The following is a 23,820-nucleotide window of genomic DNA, read 5'->3' on the forward strand; positions in this document are numbered from 1 at the left end:
TTTTGAAAAATAATCGAATTTTTGCGGTTTTTTAAGGGTAAAATAGCACACTGAGCACGGGGCGGCAAGTTGAACCTTTTCTCTCTCATCCTTGCCGTGACCGATCTGAACTTTTAGTATGTATTAACCTGGTATAAGATGTGACTTTTCTGAAATTTTCATGCCCATACAAAATTTTTTGCCCCCCGCGGCAGCGTTGCCAATTTGCGGACTCAAAAATATCGAATTTGATGATAAAATGAAGGGCAATTGTCTCTAAATGAGCCCGTTTTATTCAGATTTTGAAAATATGGCCCAGGTTTTTTTTATACTACGTGATAAAGTTGCGAATTTTCCCATTTAAACAATGTAAATTTTTATTTTTTGTCAGGGTTCGTTTGTGCGTTTTACTGGGCCTATTGCCATGATATTTGAGGTCATCGACAGGTGATTGTCTTTGAGCCCGCTGTAATCAGATTTTGAAAAAAATACCCAGGTTTTTTCATATAATAGTAGATCAGGAAGCTTAGAAAGGGGGGCAAAATTGAAAGAAGCGGGAAATGTTGAATCTGGTCGGTCAGTTGGGTGAAGTAGACAGAGCAGAGGGGAGAATTTCATGAGCCGCCGTCCGCAGCGCGCATGACAGCACGACCCGCCTTTCATTATTACACTTATTCTAATGTAATGTTAAAAGTCGGAAATTTAAAAAGAAAATTAAAAAAAAGTAATTTACCACGGAGTGATCTATTTAACAGAAGTCGCTAATTCATTGAACCGCTAAGCCAGTATAAATCGCTTATTTGGCTGATGAAAATGAGTTTTGGGACTTATTTGGATCAATAATCATGATTCGGAGTTTATTTAGTCTTAAGCAAGTTTTAGGATCATCAATCGACCTCGGAATAGCGTGTTCCGCAGTCGAGCATCCTATCCGCTCAGCCACCGAGGTTCGTTACAAGCTGAGCTGAGGTGAATTAGCGATGCCAGGAGCGCGCCGCGGCAGCGTGCTGCCAGCGCAAAACGCGCACTGACGCCTACAAACCTACAGGGCTACTTCAAGCATTGTGCAATGCTTGAAGTATCCCCTTAGGTTTGTAAGGGGCTACTTCACGCATTTCGCAATGCTTGAAGTATCCCCTTAGGTTTGTAGGCGCCAATGCGCGTTTCGAGCTGGCACCACGCCGCGACGCAGCGTGCCATAAACTTGCCCACATTTAATAGGTCAGGGTGTTTGAATCTCGGCACTTTGGCATCAAATTCGAAATCAGCAACTCAGAAATCATCAGTGTCGAAACCTTCGTGATTTTTCAGTCATAAACCGACTTATTTTTTCCTATTTTTGAGTTCTGGACCATAGTGCGCCGCGGACAGCGGCTCATAAAATTCTCCCCAGTGCTCAATCGGAGTAAAGTCAGTCAATCGAAGGTACGCTCCTTTACTACAGACTATATATATCCGAAAGCGACGAAAGGCTCCGTTCCGTTCGTTCTATTTCATTTAAGCCTTGGCGTGAAGTTTGAAATAAATGACGATTTTTTTCTTTCGAATCTTATTGGTCCAATTGCTCCCGGCCATAGGAAGATTGGACAAATGAGAGACGGGTATGAAAATCTTTTCATTTTTTTGGTCGTTCTTTTGTCGGACCGGGCCTAAGAGAGCTCAAAGCGCCCTCTGGGGGTTTGGCCGTGTAGCGGCCACGGGGCATAGCCCCCTAGTATCTTTCTAATGATTTAAGTCAACGGGATAAACCCGTAAACTTTATTTCAATCCTGTGCCATAATCTCTCATTCCTCACCTTTACTTTAAATGAGCGTGATACGGATAAGGGGGAACGATCCATTACACCTTTTCAATTTTCCAATTTTAACATGTGTTCCAGAATAAAAAAAAATGATGATGCCAATCTTTCGAGAATAATGTGTTCATTTGTGTAAATAGTTTATTTTAAGTGGCGTGAGGTAAGGGGGCTCATACAGTTCCTACGTGATCCAATTTGAAGGACGGAACATCATCATCATTATACTGATAGTCAAGGAGAATCTGTCTTAGTGCGATTCCAACGAAATGTAGATTTTCGAATTTCTACCATTGCCCCGTTTCTATGACTAATTTTGACTAAAATTTTCCGGACAAATCCAGTGGAAGTTAATTTTTTGGCCTGGACACAGCGTTGAAACTAACCATACTAAAAAAGGCCGCAAAACCTGAAGAAAAAATTATTTAGGTTATGACCAAGTAGTCTAAAAATATTCCTAACACTTTATTCGTGCTCAAACGATTTTCAGGTTTGGGCTTTACCAGAGATTTATTATTTGAATACTTTTGGGGACGAAAACTATTCAAGATGATCGTGCACAGTGGCGATTCTTGAAAGTTGGAAACACTGTTTTTCCTCCGTTTAAATCCATTAAAAATATCTATTTTAAGTGAGACAAGCTGCCTTACCGAAGATCGATTGTTTTACACGCATTTAAATTGAGAAAAAACACTGCTGCCAACTTTCAATAATCGCCGATGACCGTGAATGATATATTGAAGATCCCTGCTGTCCGAATGAGAATAGAATCAACTTTTGGAGACTGATTTAAAAAGCAAGGTATCAAAAAGAAGTTCAAAACCAATAGAAAGAAAAAAGTTTACTTTTTCAATTATGAGCACCCTTAATTATAATTACAGCAAAAATCAATAAATAATATTTGGCTTACGATCATGATAACAACTAAAAATAATTTAACCTTTATACAATTGATATGTACATTTAAAAATATTTTTACAGAGGTACCAACATACATTGGAAATATTTATCCGTTCTTAAAATAATGTGTGAGACAAACCACTTCATTACTAAAATGTGTCCATCTCAAGCAAATTTGATTTCAATCAAAACTAATCGTTTCAATCAATTTGGCGTGGAATTCTAAAGGTGGGTAAATTTTGTAGTATGCAGACTTTCAAAAGCGAGATTCACTGATTATCCCTCTTTTAACGTGCAATAAGATCAGGTAATCTGTTGTTCGTGTTTCATCGATGCACCAAAATTTACTTTTGATCCGAAATGTTCGAAAAAGACCATGGTTTTACCTCGGGTCCAAAAATAAAAATAAAATAAAAAATTAAACAGATTTTATATGGCATTAACGGAGAGACTACGAATAATGAGAATATTTTATTGAATGTAATTGTAAATTTGCTTTGCATTCTTTGATTCGGAAATTGTTTCTTAAAGGTGATTTACTAAGATATTCTCAAATTTTTTATCAGAATAGAATGAATCCTGGCTTTTTGGAATATACCTATTTAATATTCCACGGATCTCTCTTCTAGCATATCTTGATCAAAAGAAAATCTTCAACAAGCCTTTCTTTACTTTTTCGGATAGAATGAACGTACATGAGAGAAATACTTTTGAGAATTTACATTTTTCTCCATTTTTCCACTTTCAAAAAGTTCAGATTTTCCATGTTCAAAAATTTACGTTTTTAACCCATTCAATTGGGAGAAAATGTCTGTGTTGAATAAACACAGCAATGAATTAGGAAGCGCATAACTTTTTGTCTACGTTTTAAAAGAGAATGTTCACTAAATACTTAAAATTTTAAAGTTCCTTTTTTACTTGATGAATTGAATTTCCCACGAGAGCTTTTCTATCACAGGCTTCGTCCACGCACCAAACTTTTTAACTACCTGCTTTGAATGTCCTCATTTGAAAAATCCGTCCTAGGCCGTCAAGCGCAAAAATTTATATGTATTTGAATTTTTTAGGCTTCTAAAAAATAAAAAGAAGTGACTGCATATGTATGATCTGATCTCAATGGTCATGGTGCAAACATTTTTACATTATTCGATTCTCCGCCAGTCCTTTCAATTCTGCATTCATCAAATCCTCGTCATATTCACATTTTTACGGAAGGCGCAACTAGCTTGTGTCCATCATATTTTACAGCACGTAACCGCAAATCGACGGTGAAACTACCAGACCACGTATCTCGTTTGCGGTGTTTAAAAATCTCCACTCACATTTTACTTTTTTGAAGGAGATCAAATCAATATCATTCCTTACAATTTTCACAGATTTTTCTCCGCACAAAGAGGAAAAATCACGGACGTTTTCACGAATTGACGTTGAGTAGTTTTCTATTTAGAAAATAAAGTATGGCAGGAAGTCTGCGACGTCGCAAACCGAGATACGTGGTTTGGTAGTTTCACCGTCGAAATGAGATTCAAAAGTGATCTTAACGTCTGTGTAAGATCAAATAACCGCTTACTTCCGTGTCCCAAATATTCAATTTTTTCTATGACGAACCACCTTATACCAGGAGAAAAAATGTCTGCTTTCAGTAGCTTTTAACAAAATTTTCTCGTTTTACATAATTCGTCCTCATCAGTTACGACTTAATTATAAAAAAATAATACGTTTCTCTGTCTAGAGTGATTTGAAATATAGCGTTGACTTGCTTGAAATGATCCTCGACGCGGATATGTGAGACAAAACGTCTTCTAACCATAAACAATTGAAGTATTGCCAAAACTCTCAGAAAATCCACTTAAACAAAGCGAAAAGTTTTAGATTTTTAGTGGTACAGATTAAAACTGATCTAATGATGTGCAATAGGAAACCTTCTCAAAGCTACTTTTATCGAAGATGGCATGCTTTGTCAAAACAAATTTTAGTAATTTTTTTTTAAATCTATGCACGGGAAAAATAACTTCATACGTGGAACCCGAAGTTCAGGTCATGTGAATTTCTGAAGTTTTCGAATTGAGCATCCAAAATCTTAAGGTCCAGCTGCCAAAGTGCAAGTCAAACATACATATAAAGTACTGCGGTGCTTTGGCTGACTCCGTAAAAGTTTCAAACAAAGTTCCAAATCACCTTTGATGTGTGACCTGAACTTCAGCGGCTGAGCCTCACACTTTTGGATAGAAGATCCAAAAACTTGTTCTAAATTCGAAGCACCCAGGCCCCATTTGCGAAATTTTCTCCGTGTGGTAAGGGCAAATCAAATATTCGGGACACAACAGTGAAAAGTTATTTTATCTTACCCGCCACTGTAACCTTGCGAACTGATTATTGAAACAAGTAGATAAAGCTATAGACAAAGAAGACATAGGATATAGAGGATATAGAGATAGGATATATAGGGATTCTATTGGCGTAGGTGGGTTTTTGCAGTGGACAAAGAAGATAGGCAATAGACTAGCTAACGGCAACTCACGAGAGACCCTACAGTTAGTCCATCTTTTTCTCCTTTAGTCTATAAGAACCACTTATTTCAACCAATAATTAGCTCCTTACTCCTTATGTCTTCTTTGCCTATGGCTTTGTCTATCAATTTCAACAATCAGCCCGCTGCTATCACAAATCCAGTGCTTTTAATTTGCGACTAGCTAGGTTTAACTAGAGCGTAATCTAACCGAAAGGTATAATCACTGACAACTCATGGCAACTGAAGATCTTACACTAATAATGCGAGCTCCTAGTTTTTCTCGTCGCTCTTCTTAGCGAAGCTCGTCGCGGGGTCGTCTTTGATCTCGACCGACGGGATGAGCGGAGGCTTGAACCCTCCGTACTCGACGCACAGCTTCTTGGAGTACGTCCCTCTCGTGCCCCTAGCCCCGGAGCCCCTCTTCGTGATGACCCTCTCCTCGTAGAACATCTGCGGGGGGTACACCGAATCGTAGAGCTGCATGCTCGGCCGGAACGGAGGGTTCCTCGCGTGGGGATCGTACCTCAAGATCTGCTGCCGCAACTTCTCCATCGAGATCTTCGACTTCCCGTAGGGGAAACTGTGCCCGTAAGGCAACCGACTCTCAGGGGCCGACTCCCGGATCGGCGCGTAGTTAACGGGGGCGGCGTAGCTCGGGTTGTAAGGGGGTGGTTGGTACTGCGGTGGGGCGTAGTGAATCGGGACGGGCAGCGGTGCTGGTGGGAGGATTTTTGTCAGAGGGATCGGTACCGCGTGGGGGATCTGTACCGGGTGCGATTTGACTTGGTTGTACCCTTTGTGGGAGTTGGTTTTGTCTCCGTAGAGGCGGTGGTACAAGATGGGGCTGTATGTCGGTATGGCCGGGCGACCGTAGTGTGGCTCGTTGATCAAGTTGTAGTGGAGCGAATGGTGTTTGAGCGGTTGCGGTACTGGTTGTTCGAGATTTACAATCACGTTTTGTTGTGGTGGAGGAGGAGCAACAGCGGGTTCAGGCACCGCCGCCATTTGATCGATGTAGTGGGACGCGTAGGGTTGGTTCTCGGAGGCCATCTGTTCTTGCTGTTCGCGAAGAGGGTGGATCGTGTTGCCGATCACCTCGGCTGGGATGAGCGCTGGGAGCGTTTGGATCAGGAACATTTGCTGTCCGTTCTGGGCACCCTCCTGGTACCTCTGTGCCTGGTATTGCTCCAGAGTCATGTACTCGGATGATGGCAATTGTGGCTGGAATAAAGGTTGTTGAGAGTATTCGGGCGTTTGTTGGGGTTGTTGGTACTCGACTGTCTGCTGCTGGTACTCGCCTTGCGGCCTTTGGGGCTGGGGGTACTCGCCGACCGTTTGTTGAGACTCGACGTTGTTCCCGATGACCTCTTGTAGGGGGCTCGGAGCTTTGGCGCTCGGGTCGACGAAGACGTCGTAGTTGTTTTGACCGACCTCTTTTATTTCGAGGGGGATGGATTTCTGGATCTCGACGACGGTGGTGTAGACCGGCTTCGCTTCGAGCTCCTGCTTCTCCACGCTCACCTCCTTCTTTTCTTTGTTGCTGTCCTTGACGATTTTCTGCCCGAAGATCTCGTAGTTCTTCAAGTTTGCGACCTCGACTTGCTCCGAGGCCGAGGATGAGTAATCGTAGCTCTGTTGTGTGGTTCCGGTGATCCGGTCCTCGGCGTTTACGGTTGGCGGAGTCGACGCCTCTCGGACGGTGGTCGTATGTTGAGTGGTTCCCGTTGTGGACGTGACGTCACGCTGAGCCTGAACTTTCAACTGGCCGGATTCTCCGTTGCTGTAGCTCTCCACTCCACCGACGGGACTCGTGCTGTTTCCGGCCGGCTCCACTGTTGGAGTCGTTTGATATTCGACCGGCTCGGTTTCATAGTAGTAAGCCGGGTTGTACACAGGCTGCGGGCTGTACGCTGGCTGTGGGCTGTAATTCGGCTGAGGGCTGTAGTTCGGTTGCGGGCTGTAATTAGGCAAGGAAACGTAGCTAACTTGTTGGCCATCGTTGGTTTGGGCGTTGTAGTTGGCGTTTTGAACGTCGTTCGATGGTGATATGTAGTTTGGCTGCGGGCTGTAGTTCGGCAATGTGATGTAGTTGGGCTGCGGGTTGGGGCTGTAGTTAGCGACCGGGATCTCGTTTGACTGTGGGATGTAATTCGGTTGCGGGCTGTAGTTCGGTAGGGTGATGTAGTTGGGTCTGTCGCTCGGCTGCGGGCTGTAGTTGGACTGCTGGATATCATTCGATTGCGAGTTGTAATTGGATTTCGGGTCATTCGGTTGAGGCTGTGTATTGTAGTACACCAAATCGGTAACAATGATAGGTTTCATAGATGGGGTGACGTTTTGGTCTTCAATCGGGGCTGTGGGTTCGAATATCGGTGTTTCATTCGCTTCGTTGGGAGGCGTGGCGGTGGCCGCGTCTTGTTCATCTTCGTGCGCGAGGTACGCCGAGATGGAATCCGCTAGTTTCGCTAAGGTTTCGTTATGCTCGGCGGTGTAGTTCTTCAGCGGTGCTGCTGCGTTGGTATCCGCCAAGTAGGTGGTAATGTGCAGGTTGCTGCCGTTGGCGCCATCTTCCGGATTCTCCTGCAAAGCAGCGCGGAGGGCATTCGTTAGTTCGCTGAGCAAGGAGGTTTTCGACTCGCTCGGCTGAGAGTCCTCGATGTAGTTGGAGGAGAGGTAGCTGGGGCGGTAAGGCTTGGCGTCGAAGGTCTCGTTGATGTCGTTGTCGGAGGGTTGATCGGTGGACGGGTTCGTGGCTGTGTCTTCGCTTTTCGATGGGCTCTCGGTGTTGGACGCGCTGTCCCTGGCGTCCTCGAAGTACTGGCTCGAGAAAGGTGGGTACGGGGTCGTTGAAGAGAAGCCCCCTTGTGCGGTGTTGGCCGTGGCGCTGGGCTCCGTCGATGCGCGCGGCTCGCCGGTCCGCGTTGAGAACTGAGACTCGTCGCTCAGGACACCGGAGGCGGAGAAGAGAGTGATTTTCGGGCCTTTTTCTTCGTCGACCGATGAGTAGTAGTCCCTCGGATCGGGATCCTGAACGTGGTCCTGTAATCATGAAAACAAATTTGATGTTATTTTATCGTTCCAATAGGAGTAATACACGGAGAAAAGAACTTCGTGCGTGGGACCCGAAGTTGAGGTCATATGGATCTCTGAAGTTTTCGGATCACGTATCTAAAAACTTGAGGTCCAGCTGCCGAAGTTCGGGTCAGACATTTGAAGTACTTCGATATATACCGATGGGTTCGGGTCACACATCTGAAGTACTCCGGTACATACCGAAGTGCCTCTGTGTCTGACCCGAACTTCGGTTCGAACTTCAAGTTTTCGTGATCAGAAAACTTCAGAGATCCATATGACCTCAACTTCGGGTCCCATGCACGAAGTTTTTTCTCCGTGTATCAGCTGGGAAATGTTCTAGCATTAAATTAAGCGATAAAATCCAATTTAGAATACAAAACTATTGCATCACAAGACTGTCCAATTTTTAAAAATGGGTTATCAAAATAGGTTTAAATTTTTTTTTTTTTTTCAATGAAAAATGTTTGTGTTGAAAGGGAGTCTGTAATAATGAAGGAAATCAAAAGCTACTGTGTATGTAGCATTGTAGCATGCAATCACTATGCACAACACGATGTTACTTTACTGTATCAAATAAGTAACGTCACCTAAGAAGCGCTCTAAAATTAAATGGAACGATAAACTTTAATGTAGAATACGAAATTTTTGCATCACAGAACTGTTTGATTTTCAAAAATTTTGTTCAATTAAGCGGGCTTATGGTAAAAGAAACTACGAAAAAACGAAAAAAATCAAAACGAACTATGTAGCACACTAACCCCATAAAAAAAAAACAAATGGAACAAAATACAAAATGAGTGCGGTTCGACGCACGAGGCGTCCAGACAAAAATTTGATATGCGTTAGAGTTCAGTTTGTAACTAGAAAAATGTTAATGCGTCTGCAGTTCCTAGGTCGTAACTAGAGTTGCACCAAACAGCATATTTATTTGAGGGAAAATTTTGCTCGAATGGGCTTTTTTCCTCTTTAATGAGATTTTCAGTTTCAAACTGAACACTAGCGCACGTAGGTAAAATGACCAACTTTCTGTCTAGTTCCTTTTGACTTAATCCATTTTCACATTGTTCTTTTTGGCAGAAACACGTTCAATTAGGACTACGGGCCTGTTGGTTATTAGATCAAAATTGGTCAGTACTTTTGTATCACCATCAAAAGTTGCAAAATCAATTAAATGAGGGCGTTTGATACTGCCGTGCTTAACTAGAACGGTGGATCTCGAGAGATCCTATCAATTTTCAGCGATCAGAGACGAATAGGCAAAAATTCTCGCATTACCTCTGTGTTGCATACTCAGCTAAGTGAAGGCGTTTGATACTTTTCACGAAGTAACTTCAATATAAGTGCTCTGTTACTAAGAGAAGTTTTTCAGATCCCTAATCTCACGTCGCCACCAATGCAGCCACGTTTATGGACAAGTGGAGGTCATCATTTTTTTCAGCTCCCCGTTAGCCCTCGTCACAGAGTTTGAAGTGGAACTATATTGATTGTCATCGGTTGATACATGATTACAATTGGGATTAATTGTGGTCATTTGGCACACGTGAGTGATAAATGCTCAACATGACTTACGAGGCAATATGTCTCTTTAGCACTATTTTTCTGCCATTTTAGGATATGACAGCTTCACTTTTTTTAAAAAGTCAGATCAAAGTGCTCTCATCGACGTTTAGATTTTTAAAAATTTATTAAAATCAGCCAAATCAGTCATTTATCCATCAAAAAATCGATTGATAGCTGAAAAAAGGAAGTTCCATCTAAATTGCAGAACATTGCAAAGTAGGTGACAGGCCAGTCGCACTGATGAAAGGACGAATAAGATAACAACAGCTTGCGTAGAGGAAGGGGACGCTTCTAAGATCCAAAGTGAGGTTAGGAGCACAGAGTGATCTTAAAAGGTTGGGCGCGGGAAGTTTACTTTCTCCCAATAGAAGCGCTTAGCACTCGCGGTTGAAATGTTCAACTCTTAACATAATTAATAACTATATAGCTATTGGCAAGAGCAACAATAAATTGCGTAGGCCAAAGTGACCTTGAAACTGCGTCTCGGAGGTGCCGTTTTGCCAGCTCGCGTCGATAACGTCAAACTTTCTCGATAAGGCCAACGTGAAAGGACGGGACTTTGACGGCGATCCGGCAAATTTTAGCGATGCAGCCTGGGGACGAATTTATTCGCTCGTTGGAACGCATCGCTCATCGCTATTCGCCGCTTGGGTTGATTGCTTGTCTTGACGCTCGCGCTGGTGATATGTTTCGGAAGTAACCACACTGAGCTTTCATGTCACAGGTAGTTCGTCGAAAGAAAGGCTGAGTCGTCGGATGGACGAAGGAATACTAAAGTGGAGTAGCTAATCCCTGTATAATGATTTCTGAAGATTTAGACAAATTATTTAGTCGGATGGATAAACTTCAGCCGGGAGCACTGGAGTTCCTAGAAATTTAAATTGAGTTACACTGGAAAAAAGTTGTTTGGATCTAGAGTCCAGACTCTTAATAATATTGACAAAAAAAAAAAAAAATACTTTTGATTCAATCCGATTTTTCCTTGAATCGAAGAGCCGAGCTTCTTGATTTAGGAGGATTTTCTTTTGATTCAAGCAAAAAGTCCGATTGAATCAAGAGGATTTTTTCTTGTCAATGTTTTTAAGAGTCTTGACTCTAGATCCGAGGTACTTTTTCTCCAGTGTACTTTCTAAGGGAAAGAAATTTTGAATTTGGAATCTTCTCCCTGGTAAAAATTGGCAGTAGAATCTGTGTTCCAAAATACCATAGACCTACAGCCGGCTGTAAGATTTCCAACAGCTTCTATAGCCGGCTACACAATTCCTTATAGCCTTTTATAGCCGATGGCGATTAAGCAACAGCCAGGCGATAAAGTGTATGCTAAACGTTACTAATTACGGATGCTAGGACTTAGTGAGTTTTTGGAATACTGCTCTCTTTTTGGGCCGTAGTATCTTGATTTATTTTGCGAGGAAAGCTCCGTACTTTTGATGGATGCCTGCCATTACTAATATATTAGAGCGCCTTCAGTTTCGTATGATGCTGTGCAATACCTCTGGTGTGAAATAGTTGCTTCAAGCGCCGTGGCACGCTGCGGCGCGGCAGGCGGGCAGCCAGCGCGAAACGCGCATTGGCGCCTACAAACCTAACAGGGATACTTCACGCGTTGCGCAATGCGTGAAGTATCCCTGTTAGGTTTGTAGGCGCCAGTGCGTCGCCGCTCCATTTTGTGTTAGGCTCTAATATTTAATCTGGCAGAGTCAGCGTTATTCAACTCCTGATTTTGAAATGTTTGCACATCCTGTATGGATTATTCTAATTTTAATTGATGAAAAAAAATATGTAGTAAAGGAAAATATAATGTGTGTTTTGTAAATATTAAGGTGATTCCGTATCAAACTTAATGATTTCCAAAGCACACGAGTTTCTACACAATTTCTTATAGCCTTTTATAATCGATGGCGAAAAAGCAACAGCCAGGCGATAAAGTGTAAAGCCCGGCGATAGGAACTATAGCCCGGCTGCATAATTTTTTATCGCTTCGTATAGCCCGGCCGTATGATTTTCTCCGCATTCTACAGCCAGCTATATGATTTTCTGTAGCCTTCTTTAGCCGGCTATAAGAATTCCCACGGTATTTTGAAACGCAGCTCTTATCGCCCATTTTTACCAGGACTCTTTTTTTTAAAAAAAAAAAAAAAATCGGAATCTCAATTATTGAAAAGTCATGAAAGGGACAATAATGTTACTCTCATTTAAAAAATCGTATACAAACTGCTATCAGTAAACCCAGGAATGAAGGTCTAAGTTATTGTACATGCCTTATGAACATACTTTTTTTACATAGCATCCTGCATCCGCCTCGATCCGGCACATCCTTGCCAGATGGTAGTGGTGTAGCGTGCTTCGCGATGTATCGATTGATCTGCCATTAAACTTATGGAAAAGGATCGATAAACAGGGTGTTCGCAATGAACACATAAATAATGGATTCTTTACCACAGCTTCGAATGGGGAAACATCGATAATAGATCCGATAGTGCTGGAAAATGAGCCGTATACTCCATTTAAATCCACGTAAAATATCATTATTTCATCGCGAAAATGGTAGCATCGATCCGGCACCATTGCATCTCGATGGATCTATTATTTTTAATCGTCGGGACTGCGCGACCGATTACAATGCGCCAGTGTTGCTGCGACGAAGCGAAAAGCTTCGAAATTTCCATTCACCAGGGCTTGTTAAATTCAGCGTATTTTGACGGTTGGCACCGCTGTAATGAGAATCCGTTCATAAACTCGAGGAAACGTGAGGTTGAAACGTGCACGATGCAGTCCTATGCGAGGCACAGATGATTTTAATAGAAAAAGGGTAGAAAATGAAAGTTTTGTGCATAAATTTAAAGGAATCAGAGGTGAATCATGGACGATTGATAGAGAGTACTGATATTATTACATTTGTAGAGAAACTTCTCACACTAAGTACCATTGGAATAAGTCAAGTCTTCGGAAAGGATATAATCTTTGAAATTCATTCATCACAATAGGAAAAAAAAGAACCAATATATTTTTGATCTGATCAAGACAGTGATATGTATTTGGATGAAAGGCGGAACAAGAGGTGGGGCACAGAAAAGCACAAGTGCACTACCTCCGCAAGTAGTGCACAGGTATGACCCCTATCTTCTAGCTCCCATAAAATTGACATCCGAGATATCGCGTTATATTTTGTTTAATTTTTTATAATTTGTATGCATTTCGTGTCAGGAATGAGAGGGCACGGGAGATCATGGATGTCAATCCGACCATTGTGCATGACATTATGACGAAGCAACTTATTTGGCAAAGTCATGAAAGAGTGGCAGGAGACAGGTTGCCGAAGAAGGTGCTTGTTTGGGTTCCTCCTGGCAGAAGGCGCAGAGGGCGCCCAATGAGAGGTTGGAGGGTTGGGATTGAAGCAGAATAATGTTAAGGACCATGGTGCCCGAAGGGTTGTGGTTCGACAGCAGGCAGGTTAGGAAGGGGGAGGTTACGTGTCGCAGAGCGCCAAGAAGGGCTATGAAACGACTTATATGTATGTACATGCAGTTGTATTCCTTCGAAACGTCCCGGGTTTTTTTATTTTATGGGTTTATTTTTGCGGCCTTGGTCTCATTTTAAGTTGACTTTTTATTATCGTTTCGGTCCGATTTAGTTGCTTGTTATCTTCAAATTTTGAGATACTTTACATTAGATTGTGAAAAAAACTCTCTGAAAATATTATCAATTTTCCCTGAAAAATCATACTCTACCAGAGGATGCAACGCTTGGAGGCTCGTGCGAAGTTTTCCCTTAGCGCAGTCGCTTATGGGCTGTAAAAGGAATACGAATCGATTGGGCGCATTATTATGCCAAAAGGAACTATGTCACATGGAAACCCTATGCATATAGATCCTTTTAGCATAAATACGTCAATTTAACCAATGAATAAAAACCCGTCAAAACATTTCTTCCTGCCTTTTTCAATTTTTTTTCAACGAAAAAACTGAAATAATTAGCCGTGAGCTTACGCCAGCCACGATTCCGAGGTAAAAAAAAAAAAAAAAAAAAAAAAAAAAAAAAAAAAAAAAAAACTTCTAATGGAAAACCATAAAAATATTTCCTTCATATTTTCAGATACTTTACATTAGATTGCAAAGAAAATTCTCTGAAAATATTCTCAATTTTCCCTGAAAAATCTTACTTAAAGCCACGCTTAGAGGCTCGCGACGGTGACTTCCCCTAGCACGCTAGCGTATGACTGTGAAATGAATCCAGACCTTTTACCCCACAAATAAAAAACCCATCAAAACATTTCTTCCTCCATTTTAAATTTTTTTTAACAAAAAAATCAAAATAATTAGTCGCGAGCTTACGGCAGCTCCGATTCCGAGAAAGCAGAGCGGAGCGCGTTGCGGGCGTCGCGTTGGTAAGACCCCGAAATTTCATAATTAAGAAATAACCGGTGCCGGTGTCAAGAATTCAAGATCAAAGTTGAGGATGGCCCGGCCCCGGGGCGCGGGGGAGGGGAGGGGGGGGGGGGCTCGCGGGGACTTTCACTGATCCCAGCCTCCGGGACGCGAAACAATCGGCCGTTCGGCATAATGATGAGAACCTCCTCGGCCGCGGCGCGGACCCGCGGAGCAGCAATTTTTTTGTTGCCTTCCACGCCGCCGCCGCCGCCGCCGCCGCCGCCGCCGCCGCCGCCGCCGCCGCCGCTCAAAACGGACCGCGCTAATCGACTCGCTTTTAATTGCCCGCCCGAGAGGGGTGAGCGAGCGTTGCCGGCTTGGCTCCGACGCAACGGAGCTCATGACCAACAGGCACAGGGTGCCATGAAACCTAAGAAAGAAATGAAAGATTGGACATTTCAGTGAAATATTTCATGAAATTTCACGAGGCTCTGAAATATTTCATAGTTTTCAGGGGCTAGAGTATGCAACCCGCACGCGAATACACAAAAATAGAAGAAAGTCACAATTTTTACATTTTACGAGACATGAAAAGGAACCGGTATTTTTCAATATCTTTCATAAATTTCTGAAATTTCATGATCGAGGTTGAGGATGGCCCGGCCCCGGGACGCGGGGGGTGGGGGGCGTGGAATTTCAAGATTTTATTTTTCATGAAATTTTGCCACCACGAACAGGCAGGTTGGAGGGTGCCTCGTTTCCTACGGTAAAGGAGGTGATTAGTGTCAACATTTTAATTTAAATGATTTATGGGTTATTATTCCTTCTTAATCGTCAAGAAGAAATGTTATTTTGTGCTAAAAGCCTAAAAGACAGAAAAAAGCCTCTTCATGACACTTAATATACCCAAGATTAAAAGGATATGTTCAATCAGACATTTTTATGAACAAGGGACTGTTAGAAAATTATGGAACGCTTTAGGGGGAGGGGAGACGGGGAGAGGAGTTACTCTATTTGTTTTTGCATTTTCAAGGATAGGGATCTCTGTTACTAAAGCGTTACACGAGAGAAAGGTCGGGGCCAAAAATGCCGAAAAATTGCGTTACGTAAATTATGAGCGCTTCCAGAGTGAATTACTATCAGTATACTTATCGTTGTACAAATCGTGTTCTACGTGACATTTTGATGTGAATAATTATGATGCTTCAAATTTCTAGCGGTACATCGAATATCTGTAACAGGTGCTGCGTAATAGGTTTGGAGACTTAAACGCACGGTGAAGAAAGTGAGCAAAATCCTCAAATAGCGTATTGTTGTAGCTATGAGCGGGAAGTTTAAATTTGCGCATTGCAAAACGTTATGAAGATCTTGGTCATGATGAGTTACTTTCAATAATTTTTGTTGCGCAAATCGTAATTTACGTGAAATTTTGACATGAGTCCTGGAAACATAATGCTTGAATTCGCACCTTGTCCACTAATCAATCGCAGGATTTTCAACTGAATGAATTAAAATTCGTTATTTTTGGTGTTTTAATTCGGAATTCTATGTATGATTGATATTTATTTTCTCCTTATCTACTTATTTTTATTTACAGATATTTCTTCTTTGTAATAATAATAATTGTTAGTAATTTCTTTAAATGATACAGACACTGTGACTTAGCGATTCTTACTCTGTATCGAAAATTTACGTTAGCCTGCGAACCAAACTTAACCAGCGAAAATTCCACAGATTGCAGCCATGATGAAGCATAGTATTACAACCTATTTCGTCGTTCTCTTCACGAAAACACGTAACTGCATTCCGATGTTGCCAAATTTCCTCTCGCATATTGAATTTTAACCAGGAGAATCTTGAACATTTCTAACACATCTCCTTGATTGTTCTCCTGATCTCAAATAAATATCATGCAACATTTTAGGGGAATTAATTGTACTGGTACATTTATATAAAAAATTAAATTGTTTGAGTCAATGTTGCAACCTCGGAATGGAGTTACGTTCGTCGTCCGGGAACGACGACTTGACACATGCGCATTGATTATGATGAGAGCTGTGAAATGTCGTAGAGTCCATTGAGCGTCCTCACTCTCCGTCAACAGTTTTTTCCCTCTTTTCGAAATCCGGAAGTTGCGTGATGCTCGGAATCTGAAATCCCCGCTGAACTTCGGCTGACACTGAAGAAGAAGCTAGGGTCAACACTCTTGACCCTGAGGGTCGCCGCGACCGGTGCTTATCTCGTCGATTAGCGGTTCAATTTTTCACCTCGCTGACGAGACCGGGCCGCTTGATGACGTTGCTACTCTGATGTAAGGCTGTAAGTGCTTCTCAAGTTGAGCCCTGCTCACCGTATAACCGTATGCTATCCGGAGCTCGGATGGGGATGGAGATAGGCTCTTACGTCAGAGGAGCGACAGTTAGCGAGATGTGATAATCCTGGCTCTGTATAGTTTTTTTCGAGGTAATAGCGGTCGCTGGAAGATAGGCATTAAGTTGATTCGTCCCGAGTTCTTGGTGTGGTTGCACTGGAGGCTCTTAATACTGAGAATGGACCTGTTCTGCCGTGCGACGCAAAAACGCCGTAAACGCCATTTTACACTTTTTGGAAACAACGTATCACAGCAGAATAACTTGCATACCTTGGGGCAATGTTTTTCAGAATTCTTTCGTAAATACTATCGAGAATTTAATCTAAAAATTTTAGGTGCATGCACTGTTAGAAAAAAAGGCGTGAGTTTCACACTTCGGCGGAGAACATACGGAACCAGTTCCGTCCGCGTGAGAATTCCTTGAGTGAAAAATCGAGGGTTGAGTCTAGTCACTTTTAACTGTTGATTCTCATCCTTTCTCCGCCATCGCAGCACGCCGCACGGGATGGTGCTTTCGTCGCCGAGGATTGACTCTAGTCCCGCTTGGGATGATGCTCAACCCGCGAGGATTGATTCTCAACCCGCGGAGGATTGATTCTCAACCCGCGGATGATTGATTTTCAACCCGCGGAGTATTGATTCTCGACCCGCGAGGATTGATTATCAACCCGCGAGGATTGATTCTCAACTCGCGAGGATTAATTCTATTGTGGTATTATTTTGGATGATTTATTTGAAATTATCCAAAGTTCTACTCAAATGAAGAACAGTGAACTGAAAGTGTGTCTCGGCAATCTTTAACCTAGGTTTTGTGAAGTGTTTGTGATTACCAGAAGACCAGAACCATGCAGCTGTTGCTGAAAACTAAGTTCGAAAAAACTATGAAATATATAGGAAGTGTGCAACGTTGCAAACGGAGATACGTGGTTTCGCACTTTGATTATCGATATGCAGCTCCTGAAAAATCTGTATAATTTCGCATCTCTGTACCCACTGAACATTCGGTTAGACTTTACAAAGAAACTGTAACTTAGGATTTGTAATTGCATCTTTTCTTCCTCAATAAGAATAATAAATTGGACGTATTTCTGCCAAACGGAACTATGTGCATTAAGACATGAGCTCTGAGACCCATAAGAATATATGCATAACAGGGCTCACGTCATAATGCACATAGTTCTGTTTGGCAGAAATTCGTCCAAATATAATCAATTTGAACTTGATAATGCTGATGCGGTTTCTTTCCAATCGTTAACTAGGAGGTTGCAAAAAGCACTAAGATTACGCAGAACAAGCACTGGAACATGCATTGCAAGGTAAAAAAAAATTGTAAGAGTTCAAATCTGCCTACTTTAAATCGGCTATATAGATGATGATGCAGGATATCATACCTGTTCTCAAGAATTCAAATATGATCTCCTCCTGGGTAGGCTGATCGGTTACGTTTAAAACTATATATTTCATAGTTTCTTCGAACTTAGTTTTCAGCAACAGCTGCATGGTTCTGGTCTTCTGGTAATCACAAACACTTCACAAAACCTGGGTTAAAGATTGCCGAGACACACTTTCAGTTCACTGTTCTTCATTTGAGTAGAACTTTGGATATAAATCATCCAAAATAATACCACAATGAAATTAAGCTTAATGGCAAATAATCGAGACAAAAACGGATACTTACAGCCACCGACCGCGCTCGCGATTAAACTGGCGCGACGAAATGACCGTTACAAATTCCTTCTAGAAGATCTTCGCTTCCCCTTTCGGAGGGGGAATCGCAGGAACGGAGGGGCCCGTGAACCCCGTGGCATGGATGAGACTCAACCGTTGTGGGTTGACACTAAGACCTCAGCGGACGAGCTTGTGAGCTGGAGAAAGAATTTGCTATCTTCAAACCTTTCGGGTTGTTTTTCAACGCTGTAGTGATGTAGCTCAAACTGCAAAGATTGATTCGCATGCCGTCCTAAATTCTCAATCCTTTTCTCACTCCGTAATTCTAACTCCGACTCCGAAATTTTTAACAGTGTGGATATAACAATTTTATTTTATGAAATGTAAAGTTTCAAAAAACGAGGGAAAATCTTGATGGATTTACGGCGTTCTTGCTTAGCACGTCAGTGTTGCAAACTTCGGCTAGAGCAAAAAGAAGATATGTTTCTTGTAGGAAATTTCTCCAAAATGACGATAAGCTCATCAGGAAATTCTGAAATACACTCCTAACTTCACAATCTGCGTAAGAAATATGCGTTTTTTAAGCTTCCCGCTTCATATACGATACTATGGCACAGGTGAACATTCCGTAAGAGGAGTCGTTCTATCCAACATTTGCGCACTAGGATGCTGCACAATATCAAACATGGGTGAAAGCACCGTGGTCTTTATCAATGCAAGGAAAATGTAAATATAGAAACGTCGGTTCCGTCTCGTCACACGTATTTTGGCGGGTCGGCATTGGCCATGTTGAATATTGCATCCAAGTACGCAAGGTTTGGATGGAACGACTCCTCTTCCAAATTTTCACCTGTGCCATAGTGTCGTTTTTGAAGCATGAAGTCAAAAAAACGCATATTCCTTAAATACGCAGATTGTGAAGTTAGGACGTGTGATTGTGAAGTTTGATGCCACTACCGAGATTTGCACCCGACCTAGATTATAGACCTAGAGTCAAGCGCGCCAACCACACTGAGAAAAAGCTATGGCTTATAAACCAATCAGTGGTTCATATGGAACACCATTAATAGTTATATGAACTAGTAATTACAGGTCTGTGAAACATACTGTGGTGGCTCGTACCATAGTATAGTATATATGCCATAACTAAGGTATATGTACCATTATTATATGTTGCCTTCACTACTATTAGTGGTGTTATATATGAACCAGTAATTGGTTTATAAGCCATAGATTTTTCTCCGTGCACTAGGTCAACCTTGCCGACCGTAGTAACTTAAAAAAATGAAATATAAGCTGAAATTTCAAAACAGTTTTACCAAGATTCGTAATTGTTTAATTTCTTCGTCTATATGCGAAATAATTCTATTAAACGGCAAAGGAGGAAGGCTCAAAAACGAAACGTAAATAGCAATTTTGCAACTACGGAGACTGCCGGTTGTGCCCGCCTTGGCACTCGCGCTGAACTGCCAATTCTTTTACGCATATGTTCGCCGTTTTGGCACTACTTCCATCGTACTACGTTACTTAAACGCTCATTCTCTCTTGTACTCCTTTGGTAATCATCCAAATGAAATGAAACTGCTTTTGCGCTAACAATGCTCCAGAGAAAGGTATACCAAATAACTGCGCACCGCGCTCCATTCACTCACTATACAACAACACTGCATGCCGTGCTAACCGAGAACCCTCGTATACGTATACCTAAGAAACCCCGCGGATCTCTGCGGGTCACGCGAAACATCGCGGAGCAAAAATGGGGGATAGGAAGAAAAGGGCGTTCCAGAATTAGGCAGTGCTTTCGGCTATCGTAAGTGACAAAGATATATGATGAAGGGCTTTGAAGACAAGCGAGATAAGCGCAGTTCTTTTAGAAAAAAAATTGAGACATTAAAGATTCAACTAAAAGTCTTGAGCCATACACCAAGAAAATTCACTACTGAAATTCAATTTTTAAGCAAGTAATAGTGAGTTTGAACTTTCTTTCCGCCATATGGCTACATTTAATTTTGAAAGTTTAGATACGTATTTCTTGAAATATATAGCGAAAATCGCACTTATCCCACCTGTCCTCGAAGCTCCTTATATAGATGTTCCTCTGACGCGGGGGCGTATCTCGATTTCTGCATGAGCCCCAGAAAGCATGGATTTATACGTGAAACAGGGCTCACGCAAAATTGAGGTATGCCCTCACGTCAAAGAGGCGACGTGTATCCACATTGGACGTTTTAAGAAGAAATTCTAGTTAACGACTGAGGTAACATCGATCTTTTAAATTTATTTTCATCTTTTTTTTCGCCGGAAGGAAACTAACCAACTTAATTACTTTAAATTTTTCAAAGAGTCATACAAAGTGGAAAAATCACTAAAATTTTACGTAAATTATCTTGATTAGTTTTCCGACGCGATGTAAAGTAGGACGAGAAGTCAGCAACAGCGTCGCTAACTGAGATTCTTCCTTTCCGAGTTTAGGCATTGATGTGTGATCGTCAATGAGAAATGACTTACATTAAGTACTGAGAATTCAAAACCAAAGTACTAATAATTGGACATATTTCTCCCAAACAGACCTATGTGCAGGTGAGAAATATGGGGTGTGCTCGTCGAAGCTGCATAAGAAGCAATGTAAAGTGGGCGTGATTCCTTTTGAAGAATTGGGAAAGCGGGATATTACATTCTATCAAAGAGACCTATGTGCCATCTGAATGCGGAATTCATGAGCCGCGGGCATGGCACGAGAGCGTTGTGAACAGGGCTCATGAGTTAATGCTCCCCGACGAAGATCGCGCCTCCGCCCGCGGGCTCGATCATTGCCGCTGACGTCACTGGCGCTTTATTATTCTCATTCACTCTTACGCAAAGAGAACTAACGAGCACACCCCATATTTCTCACCTTCACATAGTTCTGTTTGATAGAAATACGTCCAATTCAGTAATTCACTTTGAGACGTGCAACTTCTAAACATCCTAGGTCATTAAATTACGCTCAGAGTTCTCTGAATGTCTGCCCACAGAAAATGCATCTTTCTAAATCCCATAAATCCTCAGACACAACATTCCAAACTTTAAACCATGCGTTTCTTGGCACCAAGTTTTTGCTAAGCGGCTTTTCGAAGAAAAGTACCTCTGTGTACACAAACCGCCCGGGCGTTGTAAAATAACTCTCATTAGCTCAATATTTTTTGTGCCATTCTGTTACATCACCCGGAGAAACTTGAATACATCAACAGATGACTCAAGACAGACTGATGAAAATAAATTGCATAAACAAAGAGAAACGTATTTCGTGAGCCTGCCCGAATGCAAAGTCTCCGATCAGGTCCCCTGGATTTGCTTAGAAGGGCAAGGGGGGGGGGGGGGGGCTACAAGTTCTCGGACAGCACCTTGCCGCGGGCTAAGCGCTAAAATCGAGGAAAGGTACCTGCGCCGCGCCGTTGCCTTGGTGTTTTAAAAGTTACCTATTCGTATTCCTATCTAGACCTGTGCATGGTTTTGAATCATTTTTCTAGTGGTACTATAAGCTGATAGATGATATTTTGCCACTGTGTCGAATTAGCGATCTTGAGCCCGGGGTGCAGGTCAATAAGGGCCAAAAATACTAAAATTTAGGGGCCTCATGACACTCAAAATTCCGCGCTTAGGGCCACTCTAAATCTGTCTTTTAGACTCCAAGGACCCCTAGAGCATCTGGAATTTTAAGAAAAAATCGCACAGGGGGGGGGGGGGGGGAGCAGGCTACTACCTCACCACAAAGTCATCCTAAGGAAAAACGCCGCATGAACTTTTGAGAGTAGGCGTATGCCCCCTACGCCCTCTCCCCCTTGGACCCGCCTATGCCATCTTATTTGTTCACTTATACGGCCGTGAGCCGTAAGTGACGTATCAGCGTATCTTTCGTGATCAATGAAAATCTGGCACACAAATGGTCACAATCTGTCTCTATAGCTGTCACATGATCGAACACAGGAAGACCCAGGCACTTCGAACAGGAGACGGGGGCGGAAGGGGACCCAGAGGGCTCCCCCAGAAAATCTCCGTTCTTTTAAAGCATCCAACATGCAGTTTGAGTCAATTTCGTCATGATTCATCACCAAATATAACTGTTATACTTTATTCTTCCCTTCGGCCCTTCCCTCTTTCTTTCTTCCCTTTTTCTTCATCCATTTATCAGGGAGAACGGGAGGGGCACACGCCCTCTACACAGTCTACGCCCCCCCTCCCTGGATCCGCATGTGCGATAAAACCGTGCTATTAATTTATCAAGGCAGGTGTTGTGATTGGCTCATTGGATGACTTGGACCAATCACATTTGATCAGCATTTGATCTTGATATATTAAGAGCACCGTTTGATCGCGTGGCATTGGCTTTTAGGTTTTTTGGTCAGGGTTGCTATTTTTCATGAAAATTCAAGTCTTGAAAATTCATGTGAAATATTTCATGAAATTTCAGAAAAATGTAGAAAACATTGAAAAATGTTGAAAAGTAAGAGAAATATTGAAAAATATAAAAAATGTTGAAAAATATGGAAAATGTTGAAAAATATGAAAAATATTTTTCGAAATTAAATGCAAAATTAAATCGATGGCGCCTGGTTTTGCTGTTTGGTGTTTTTTAGTGCGTGTTGCAAACCCAACTCCCGAAAATGTGTTTCATATTTTTCACAACTTTGTGAAATTTTATGAAATATTTCACGGAAATTGTCAATATTTCATAGTTTTCATTTCACCCGCACTGAAAAAAAAAGTCGCTTGGATCTAGAGTTCAGACACTTAATAACATTGACAAGAAAAAATACGCTTGATTCGATCCGATTTTTCCTTGAATCGGAGAGCTGAGCCTCTTGATTTAGGCAGATTTCCTTTTGATTCAAGCAAGAAGTCCGTGTGAATCAAGAATATTTTTTCTTGTCAATTTTTTTAAGAATTTGGACTCTAGATCCAAGCGAATTTTCTTTCCAGTACGTGCAACCCTGACTCTAGTGGTGGATTCCTCTGAGAAGCGTGTTTCCGTTTCCTGATGAAGCCGGCAATGCGGCCGTGCGGCGAAGGACGGTCGGCGGTGGCCAGAGCGAGCGAACTTACATGAGTGGCAGACGAAGACGAAGACGAAGACGAAGACGAAGATGAACCGGCGGGAGTATCTGGCGCAGCTTTCTCCGGCCGACTGGTCCCGGTGGCGGCTCCCGCTGCCGCGTGGAGCTGTCGCTCGACCGCGCTCGTCCCTGCGGCCTCGCGGCCCTCCGCGTCGCTCGTGGGTGTCGTCGTCGGCTCCACTCCCGCGCCGCCCGGGTAGTCGCTCGTCACCTCAGTCTCCTCCGCCCCCACCGAGGGGGTGCTATCCGCCGTCGCATTCTGAAACACACGATGTCGAATCCATGTCAATACATGCTGTTGCGAATCTGTGAGCAAGGACTCGGTCCCTCCGTAAAGATAGGACTTCACTGGAAAAAAATCACATTGAATCTAGAGTCCAGGCCCTTGAGAACATTGACAAGAAAAAGGACTCTTGATTCAAGCAGATTTAAGCTTAAATCAAAAGGAGATCCGCTCAATTAAGAGGTTTGGTTCTTGATTTAAGCTTAAATCTGAT

The 23,820-nt window shown here is 42.4% G+C and overlaps 1 protein-coding gene and 1 long non-coding RNA gene across 3 annotated transcripts in view; one reads left to right on the forward strand and one right to left on the reverse strand.

Annotated features, from left to right (window-relative positions):
- The window catches only part of LOC109037325 (uncharacterized), a 35,434-nt gene that overhangs the window by 3,560 nt on the left and 8,054 nt on the right, over positions 1 to 23,820 (forward strand). Inside the window, exon 2 of one of the 2 annotated variants that reach the window (XR_011899963.1) lies at positions 9,339 to 9,388. The exons of the other annotated variant lie outside the window; for it this stretch is intronic. This is a non-coding gene — a long non-coding RNA (uncharacterized lncRNA). The remainder of the gene's footprint in view (positions 1 to 9,338; positions 9,389 to 23,820) is intronic. 2 annotated transcript variants of the gene reach the window in all.
- Positions 2,601 to 23,820, reverse strand: part of LOC109037332 (uncharacterized) — a 91,314-nt gene continuing 70,094 nt past the window's right edge. The window contains exons 3-4 of the mRNA XM_019051934.2: positions 23,313 to 23,582; positions 2,601 to 8,225 (exon numbers count right to left, since the gene is read on the reverse strand). Of these exons, the coding sequence (XP_018907479.2) occupies positions 5,457 to 8,225; positions 23,313 to 23,582 (3,039 nt within the window). The 3' untranslated portion in view covers positions 2,601 to 5,456. The remainder of the gene's footprint in view (positions 8,226 to 23,312; positions 23,583 to 23,820) is intronic.

Source organism: Bemisia tabaci, chromosome 5, assembly GCF_918797505.1.
Source record: "Bemisia tabaci chromosome 5, PGI_BMITA_v3".
Taxonomy (NCBI): domain Eukaryota; kingdom Metazoa; phylum Arthropoda; class Insecta; order Hemiptera; family Aleyrodidae; genus Bemisia; species Bemisia tabaci.